Source organism: Chrysemys picta, chromosome 12 (assembly GCF_011386835.1).
Source record: "Chrysemys picta bellii isolate R12L10 chromosome 12, ASM1138683v2, whole genome shotgun sequence".
NCBI lineage: Eukaryota > Metazoa > Chordata > Testudines > Emydidae > Chrysemys > Chrysemys picta.
Window position 1 is genome coordinate 54,908,686 of NC_088802.1, and position 9,785 is coordinate 54,918,470.

The following is a 9,785-nucleotide window of genomic DNA, read 5'->3' on the forward strand; positions in this document are numbered from 1 at the left end:
TAGAAGTCACACATTTTGTTTGTATTCTTGCTAAATTTCTGGCCACTTGTTTCTTTTTTAAATAACTATGGCAGGGAAAAGCTCGGTCCCTGAAGGGAGAAAACAACAGTGCAGTAGGAGAAACCTTGACAAGGTCCTTTTAACACAGCTTGGGGTCGCTGGCTTTGATGCCCGGCAGAAATGACACACACAACCTTGAGCCAGACAGCGGGTTGTGGTGATATCCCCGCGGCACCTTTGATGCCCATTTGCCCCCTGACTGCTCCAGCAGAAGGATGGGTACCACAGCCCGCCGAAGTGGGGAGGGTGGGAAGGAAGGAAGGTAGCCATATCCGAGGAGGACTGGATTTAAAGGATGGGAAGGTGGTATCCAAGTTGATCTGGGTAAAGGGGCAGCAGGTCAGACTGGTTATCTGAGCAGTTCTCTGTATGTCTAAAAGGCAGATTAGTTTTCTGCCCAGCAGTGGGTCATTCTGCCCCTCCCAGGATCTGATATGGAGTTACTCAGATGCACTAACACTGACTACTTGGGGATTGGCGGGGCTGGCAATCTGCGTTCTAGTTTGGACAAGAGGAAGCGAAACAGGTTATTTGTCCGTGGGAGGGGACGAGTCACCAGGGCTGGTTAGCTGGCTGTGTGGGGAGAAAGTGGGGATGGGAAGGGCCCAGCCTGGCGGGTGCTAGTGTTGCTTGTGTGCAACAGGCTATCCAGGCCCTTGTCTGCAAACAAGGTTTTGCAGGCCATTCAGCCAGGACAGGAAAACAGTTAACAGCAGCAGCTGCCCCTCTCCCTTGCTCTACCCCGACAGGCATAGCTGGTTTCCATCAGCACCTCTAGAGTATGGCTGTAAAACCCTTTTAGTGCTGTGGCGATGAATAATGGCGGTTTCCTCTAACTAGGTGATTAACCCGTTTTCCCCCCAAGGCCCAGGGGTCTGAGTGATGGAAGATTATGTGTTTTTCCTAGATGCACTGGAGGTGTCCCGGGCTGTAACAGGAAAGGAAAACAGCCTCTTCTATTGTTAGAGGGAACCCAACAGGACAGCCCGCCAAACCAGCTGGTTATTCATCACGCAATATCTAATATTAAAGAACACAGCCCCCCACCCCCGTTTGAAGATCTCATCCAAACTTCCAGCCCCACCCCAGATCCCTACATACCTGGTGCCAGGAACTTCTCTGAGCTCCGCCCCCTCTGAGATGATACTGTCGACTCCTCGGTAGGTCACTACTCCACCTAATCCAGCCGTGTATTATTCCATTTGTAGACACTGGCTTGCTATAATGAATCTTGCATTTCCTGCTTAAACACTAATGACAGGTACTTGTTGATGTAGCACCAACCTGTGTGTGCTCAGGGCTGGGGAGACAAGGAGACATGGTCCTTTCTCCACGCGGGGGTTGAGTCTCCGCACTAAGAAAGGTGAGATTACAAATACAGGGGGCTGCCCCTCCAGAGCATTCACTCTGGCCAGAGGATTGCAGTCCGCACACTGCCATGCCCGGAATCAGTTCAGCGTTTTCATTCGACAGCCCTGAAGCCAGAGCGGTGACCGTGGTAACTAGCCATCAGGCGCCAGCTCTGCTACTCACCTGCTGACCTTTGACCTTGGACAAAACGCTTCACCTTTCTCGGCCTCCATTTACCCAACTGTAAAGTGGGGATAAAGATACCGACTCACCCGGCCAATAGGCTAACAGGCAGAACAGCCCTGCGAAGAGTCACATTCCACGTTTCATTCTCTCTCCAGCCCCTGTACGCACGTCCCGCTGTCTATCTATTTGTATCCTACGGAGAGATTTCAATTGACAATTAGTAATCATCTCCCCAGCCTGACTGACCTAGATTCCTTGGAACCAAAGAAGCAGATCCCAGCAGGTCAGGCTAAACTCTTCCCATCCGTGTAGCTACGCTGGGTACCCCGGCTTACTCTGGGAAGAGGCGTTAGACGCTGAGCTCCGGCTGCACGGACACATCCAAGACACTTTGTACCCTGATGTGCTTGGGCACAACGATGCTCTTTCTTGGGCCTGCTGGGTCACCCTTCACTCCAGAGGTGGCTGCATGTCACTGCTGCTTTTTGCATATTCAGGACAACCTTGCTTATCAAATCACATTTACGCAAAACTCCCTGTTCCACATCCCCGAGGTTTTTAATTACATTGGCCATGTCCTCCATTACCCATATTTATTCAATGTTCCCATAATCTCCTAGCGGAGGGCCTACTGCACTCGAAAGTAGGGCTGGGCACTGAAGCCTGAATAAACCCGAGCAACTCGGTATTTGCTTTATCTTGCAACTGTGATGCACAAGAGGAGACGCCTGCATGGTATTTCGTCCCCAGCAATGGCTCCCTGAGGCACGCCAAGAGCCCATGAAAACAACCAAATCCAAACATGAATTAGTTAATGTTTGTAAAGCCCTTTGAAGATGGCAATCAATATTAAACACAAGGCAAACACTAGGCTGCCCTCATCTAGAGACACCGGTCCCTCCTGTCAAGGGCTTTGGAATCCATCGGAAGGAAAGGCACTATAGGACTCTAATTGCCCTGAATTAAGCCATCACGTTGCAGGGCCTGATTGCAGGGCTGTGGTGAGAATGTGGCTGAAGAGGCAGTGGGGGGTGGCTCTGGGCATAGGGGCAGGGGCACTGTCAGAGTGAGATGGGGCGCTGGGGGATTCGAGGATGGCGTTGTTGCTGGCACATGAGGGCAGCACCATTAGGATGAAGATGTGTGGTGGGGTCGTACCGCGACTGCAGTGTGTTGTGGGTCGGACATGCCAGGGCTGGAAAGGGGTGGGAGTGTCATTGGGATGTGCTGGCCGTGCCATTGGGACACAGTGCCACCACACCCAGTGCCTGGCACGGGGCACTGATACCTCTGGGGCACCCAGTGCCTGCTATGGATGGTGGCGTCATTGCAGCACACGTTGCATGGCCTGGGGATGTCATTCGGGCGCACGGTGCAGGGTTTGGGGGTGCCATTGGGGCGCATGGCGCAGGGCCTGGGGGTGTCATTTGGGCGCACGATATGGGGTCCGGGGCTGCCATTGGGGCGCATGGCCCAGGGGTGTCATTCAGGCACATGGTGCAGGGTCTGGGGGTCCCAATGGGGAGCATGGTGCAGGGCCTGGGGGTGTCATTCGGGCACACGATGTGGGGTCTGGAGCTGCCATTGGGGCGCATGGCCTGGGGGTGCCATGAGGCGCATAGTGCAGGGCCTGGGGTGCCATGGGGTGCACGGTGCAGGGTCCGGGGGTGCTATTGGGGCACACAGGGCAGGATCTGGGGGTGCTATTGGGGCGCACAGGGCAAGATCTGGGGGTGTGATTGGGGCACACGGTGCATGGTCTGGGGGGCTATTGGGACGCACGGTGCAGGGTCTGGGGGTGCGATTGGGGCGCACGGTGCAGGGTCTGGGGGGGCTATTGGGGCGCACGGTGCAGGATCTGGGGGGGCGATTGGGGCGCACGGTGCAGGGTTTGGGGGTGCGATTGGGGCGCACGGTGCAGGATCTGGGGGGGCTATTGGGGCGCACGGTGCAGGATCTGGGGGGGCTATTGGGGCGCACAGGGCAGGATCTGGGGGTGCGATTGGGGCGCACAGGGCAGGATCTGGGGGGCGATTGGGGCGCACAGGGCAGGGTCTGGGGGTGCGATTGGGGCGCACGGTGCAGGGTTTGGGGGTGCGATTGGGGCGCACGGTGCAGGATCTGGGGGGCGATTGGGGCGCACGGTGCAGGATCGGGGGGGCTATTGGGGCGCACAGTGCAGGATCTGGGGGGGCTATTGGGGCGCACGGTGCAGGATCTGGGGGGCGATTGGGACGCACGGTGCAGGGTTTGGGGGTGCGATTGGGGCGCACGGTGCAGGGTTTGGGGGTGCGATTGGGGCGCACGGTGCAGGATCTGGGGGGGCTATTGGGGCGCACGGTGCAGGATCTGGGGGTGCGATTGGGGCGCACAGTGCATGGTCTGGGGGGCTATTGGGACGCACGGTGCAGGGTCTGGGGGTGCGATTGGGGCGCACGGTGCAGGGTCTGGGGGGGCTATTGGGGCGCACGGTGCAGGATCTGGGGGGGCTATTGGGGCGCACAGGGCAGGATCTGGGGGTGCGATTGGGGCGCACAGGGCAGGATCTGGGGGGCGATTGGGGCGCACAGGGCAGGGTCTGGGGGTGCGATTGGGGCGCACGGTGCAGGGTTTGGGGGTGCGATTGGGGCGCACGGTGCAGGATCTGGGGGGCGATTGGGGCGCACAGGGCAGGATCTGGGGGGCGATTGGGGCGCACGGTGCAGGATCGGGGGGGCTATTGGGGCGCACGGTGCAGGATCTGGGGGGCGATTGGGGCACACGGTGCAGGATCGGGGGGGGCTATTGGGGCGCACGGTGCAGGATCTGGGGGGGCTATTGGGGCACACGGTGCAGGATCTGGGGGGCGATTGGGGCGCACGGTGCAGGGTTTGGGGGTGCGATTGGGGCGCACGGTGCAGGGTTTGGGGGTGCTATTGGGGCGCACGGTGCAGGATCTGGGGGGGCTATTGGGGCGCACGGTGCAGGGTTTGGGGGTGCTATTGGGGCGCACGGTGCAGGGTTTGGGAGTGCGATTGGGGTGCACGGTGCAGGATCTGGGGGGGCTATTGGGGCACACGGTGCAGGATCTGGGGGGCGATTGGGGCGCACGGTGCAGGGTTTGGGGGTGCGATTGGGGCGCACGGTGCAGGGTTTGGGGGTGCTATTGGGGCGCACGGTGCAGGATCTGGGGGGGCTATTGGGGCGCACGGTGCAGGATCTGGGGGGGCTATTGGGGCGCACGGTGCAGGATCTGGGGGGGCTGGCAGTGGGCTGAGCTGTGTCTGAGACGCCCAGCTCCGGCCGTGGCGGCGGCCGGGCTGCGCTGGGGCCGGGCAGGGCGCACCCCGCCGCGGCTGCCGGGGGAACGGGACCCCCGGGCCCCGCTGCACCCCCGAACTCCCCTCCCCCGGCCCGTTTTCGATGCAGATTCCGGGGCGCGCTGAGCAAGGGAGGCGGGGCCAGGCCTGCCAGCTGCCCCACGTGGCCTGGGCCGCGCCAGCCAATGGAAGCGCGTGTTTCTGAAAGATCTCCATATATGGCTATGTTCTCGGCCGGCGAGGCGGGGCCGGCGCCCCCGGGTATAAAAGGGCGGGGCTGAGCGCCGGACGGTCTCACTCAGCCAGCGGCAGCGGACCTAGCAGCCTCGCATCTCCCAGCCCCGAGAGAAGCCGCCTCCACACAGGTACGGCCCGCTCCCCTGGGCCAGCGGGGCCTTGGGCCGGCCCGCCCGCGGGGCACCCGGCCCAACCGCCAGACTCGAGCCCGGGAGCCGCCCATTGCGGCCGCCTCGCCGCAGAGGGGCGGGCACGGGGTCCTCTCCCGGCCGGCCCGTGGGCATCGCTTGCGCTCCCGCTCCCCCCGGGGTCCGGTTCGCGGTGGTATCGCCGGGCCAGCCGTTTGAATGGCGCGAGGCCGTGGGCGGGCCCTGGCCTGGCAGGGCCTGTGATTGGTCCTGTTGGCGGTGACGTCATGGCGCGGGAGATTTGAATGGGGGGGCTAGGGAAAGCGCTGGGGCGGGGCTGGTCCTGGCCGGGCGCAGGAGAGGCTCCGTCGGGCGGGGCTGGGATGGCCCCTGTGGGAGGGGGCGGGGCAGCCACCAGCCTCCTTGTTGCCCTGGCAACGGGCCCCTGGGGCTCTGGGTGGGGCGCCCTGCAGTATGGGGGAGGGGAGGTTGCTGCCCTGGGCCCCAGCCCTGACCCTGCTGCTGGGAGCTGCCAGAGCGCGGCTTTGATTTGACACGTGCTGGGTGGGGCCCTGCGTGGTCCTGGAAGCTGCCAGCGCAGCCTCTGGTGGCCAATAGGGGGGGGGGGGCAGGCTGCATTATTTAGGAGTGTGACCTTTGAACCCGCCCAGCCCCCCTGGCCTGCTGGAGTGGAGTCCCGAGGCCAGTGGCTAAGTGGCAGGCGGTGCACGGGAGGAGCATTGGCCCTAAAGTCTCGCTGACAAAGGCTATCCTGTCTCCAGCAGATTCTCCAAGATGGAAGAAGAAATTGCAGCGCTCGTCATTGACAATGGCTCTGGTATGTGCAAAGCTGGCTTTGCCGGAGATGATGCCCCTCGTGCTGTGTTCCCCTCCATTGTTGGACGCCCAAGACACCAGGTTAGTAGCCAAGCAGTGGAATGTCTCATTTAAAAAGAAGAGTATTCTGATGTCTTTAGTAGAATACTGCCAGATGTTTCTCTGAAACTTACAGCTTGTCTCCTTGTGTTAAAGGGTGTCATGGTTGGCATGGGGCAAAAGGACAGCTATGTTGGTGACGAGGCCCAGAGCAAGAGAGGTATCCTGACTCTGAAGTACCCTATTGAACACGGCATTGTCACCAACTGGGACGACATGGAGAAAATCTGGCATCACACCTTCTACAATGAGCTTCGTGTGGCACCTGAGGAACATCCTGTTCTGCTAACAGAAGCTCCCCTGAATCCCAAGGCCAACAGAGAAAAGATGACACAGGTACACTTGCTGCAGTACAACTGTGATCTATCCTCATCTGTTTTTCAAACCATCTCTTTTGAGTTGACATCTTTTAAAAACCAAGTGTTCTTTCAATATTTTCAGGGTTCTGTACTCCTGGCATTTCCTTCCTGAAGTCTCAGGTTTTTTTGTCTATTTCTGCCTGCATTCTTTGCTTTTCCTTTCTCAACACATCAATTTTTGCATGCCAGCATGTTTTCTAACATTTGTTTGAGAGATTTATTTGTTGTAGTGAAATACAACTTTTCTCTTTCTAGATCATGTTCGAGACCTTCAACACCCCAGCCATGTATGTTGCTATCCAGGCAGTGTTGTCCCTGTATGCCTCTGGTCGTACTACTGGTATTGTTATGGACTCTGGTGATGGTGTTACCCATACTGTGCCCATCTATGAAGGTTACGCTCTGCCCCACGCCATCCTGCGTCTGGACTTAGCTGGCCGAGACCTGACAGACTACCTCATGAAGATTCTGACAGAAAGAGGCTACAGCTTCACCACAACAGCTGAAAGGGAAATTGTACGTGACATAAAGGAAAAGCTGTGCTACGTTGCACTGGATTTCGAACAGGAGATGGCCACTGCTGCGTCCTCTTCCTCCCTGGAGAAAAGCTACGAACTGCCCGATGGTCAGGTGATCACCATTGGCAATGAGAGGTTTAGGTGTCCAGAGGCCCTCTTCCAGCCATCCTTCCTGGGTAAGTATCTGCCAAACCATATTGAGGACCAATCCCACCTTGTCTGGAACACTGCTGACTGACCACTTAACTGCAAGTGCTACCTTTGCAGTGAGCCTGTGATTGCAACCTAAAGCTGGGGTTGGGATGGTGCTCTGTAGTTGGTGTAACTACCTGTGTACTAAAGTCTGACCATCCTGTCTCTAGGTATGGAATCCTGTGGCATTCACGAGACCACTTTCAACTCTATCATGAAGTGTGATGTAGATATTCGAAAGGACCTGTATGCCAACACAGTATTGTCTGGGGGTACCACAATGTACCCTGGAATTGCTGACCGAATGCAAAAGGAAATCACCGCTCTGGCACCTAGTACAATGAAAATTAAGGTAAATAAAACTCTGAAAGAATAGTCACCATCAATAACTCATTGGCTCTATCTAGAAAGGGCAATGTTGGCAACTGACTAATGTCTCCTCTTGTTTACCTTTTTAGATTATTGCTCCACCTGAACGTAAATACTCTGTTTGGATTGGTGGCTCCATCTTGGCTTCTCTCTCTACCTTCCAACAGATGTGGATCAGCAAGCAGGAATATGATGAGTCTGGCCCATCCATTGTCCACCGTAAATGCTTCTAAATGGACTGCTAGCAGATGCACAGCATTTGCTGCATGAATTTTCACTAGTATACTTTTGCCTGGGCAAATTTATACACTTCATGCTAGCCTCATAAAACTGGAATTAAGCCTTCTTTCAAAGAAACTTGCCCTTGGAAAGTCTGTATCTGAGACAAAGATCAGTGTTGGATTGAGCTGTCACTGATTTGACCCTGTATTCAAGTTAACTGTTCCCTTCATGTACATTTTAGCATAATACCCTGTACATATCTGACCTAAACCTTGGTACAGGTGCCATCACTCCTGTGACCTAACTGCTAGGTTAACTTGTATTTGTGGAAGAGAATTGGCCTGTGCCACTGTAGTTCAGGTAGCTGGCTAGTATTGACTAGTGACACCTTGTTTAAACTCTGCAGGGCTTGAGACTGATTTGTACAGGGTATCGGAGGTCAGACATCCAATACACACAGCGCTAAGTATTCCAGATTTTTGTATAGAGGCTGGTAGGAGTTCATCGGAGAACTAACTTCTGTTGCTGCCGTTCTAGCAAGGCTGGAAAAGATTACATCCAAGCCTTATGAACCAGTTTTCATTTTCTTACCCCTCCTGTATTCCAGCAGAACATCTTTGGGGCTAAAGTTACTCAACTTGAGTTGCTGAAACTCTGCATTTACACCTGTAAATTCTACACCAAGTTTAATTTATGTAAGATTTTTGTATGTTGCCTTAATGTTCTCACATGACTGTAGAAAACCAAAATTTGTAAGTCATCCTGAAGTTGAGAAATTGTAATGCCCAACACATCATTGTGTAAGGAAAAATAAAGCGCTGCAGTAAACTACTCCATGGGTGTGTCTCTTCAGAAGGGGTGAAGGATCTTGGAGTCCCAAGTACTGGGTTAGATTTAAGTAGTATGCAAGGTTTGTTAAACATGTACTGTGACAACCATCCTCGAATGCTCAATTTGTCAAGCTAAACCTGGCTTCCATGGCCTAATCTGGCTCTAAAGCCAAACCTCTCCTTTCCTACCTTAATTGCCAGCTGTTGTGCAGACAATGACTTGATCCTCTTGAATCTTGCTTGCAGGAGCCTACTAGAGATCTAAAAATGGAATTTCCTTTCCAAGAAAAATCTAATTAGGCAATGTCTCAAGCCTCCCTTGGTCTAGATGGACAGGCTTCAGAATAATTAAGTTCTTAGTCTCCCCCTTTTTCCCTAGTGCAGGTAGGAGAAACATCCCCTGGCTTCTGTGGTTGAGTGACACTAACTGACACTACCAGCAAAATTGATCAACATTGATCAGGCCCTACTGGCTTATGCAGTGGGAAAGGGCAACTGAATGTCCATTATGGCTTCTAACTGCTGTTAAACCAGCTTGAATTTTGCGTAAAGAGTAAAGCGGGGTGAATAGGCCTCTAGGATACACAAGACTTCAGCGCTGTAACTAACATCAGTTGGTGGCTCTTGAAGAAAGGAGTGGAGGCCAGCAAGCCTGAGTTCACTAACTCCCCCTCAAAGCTAATGGAGGGGCAAGAAAGCATCTAGAACAGCCCTTCCTCCCTACTAACCCATTCCTAAGCTTAGTGGGAAAGGGGGTGATTGGGTCACCCCAGTATTCAGGGGGATCCTGCTGTGAAAGGGGCACCATAACAGAACCACAGTCCTTGGAGCTTGGCTGGAGAGCTAATCCAACCCCCTAGCAGTGCTGACTCAACTCTTCCCTGTGATGACTCAGGCTGTTGCCATATTGGTGCCCAGAGCAATAACTAGATGCCTGATTATTCCCCTCCCACATCAGAGAAACTCCTCAGCTGCTGGTTTTGGGGAGCATCACTCAGAGCTTTCCCCTTGTCTTAAAGGAGCGGTTTGGTGTCTCAAGTAGTATAAACATGTTAATGTGCTTCACTGCCTGGAATTTCTGAACCTTCCTTTTACTGCA

General features: G+C 55.2%; 1 protein-coding gene across 2 annotated transcripts; it reads left to right on the forward strand.

The window, feature by feature from the left end:
* Positions 1-5,103: 5,103 nt before the first annotated feature.
* Positions 5,104-8,687, forward strand: ACTG1 (actin gamma 1). 2 transcript variants are annotated; one of them, XM_024104650.3, is made up of 6 exons: positions 5,104-5,260; positions 6,046-6,178; positions 6,293-6,532; positions 6,811-7,249; positions 7,436-7,617; positions 7,724-8,687. In XM_024104650.3, the coding sequence occupies exons 2-6, from the start codon at positions 6,056-6,058 to the stop codon at positions 7,865-7,867; spliced, it is 1,128 nt and encodes a 375-aa protein (XP_023960418.1). In that variant the 5' UTR covers positions 5,104-5,260; positions 6,046-6,055; the 3' UTR covers positions 7,868-8,687. The 2 variants fall into 2 exon arrangements, with proteins under 2 accessions (XP_023960418.1, XP_008165885.2); XM_008167663.4 differs by having other exon boundaries at positions 5,105-5,260; positions 6,043-6,178.
* The last annotated feature ends 1,098 nt before the right edge of the window (positions 8,688-9,785 follow it).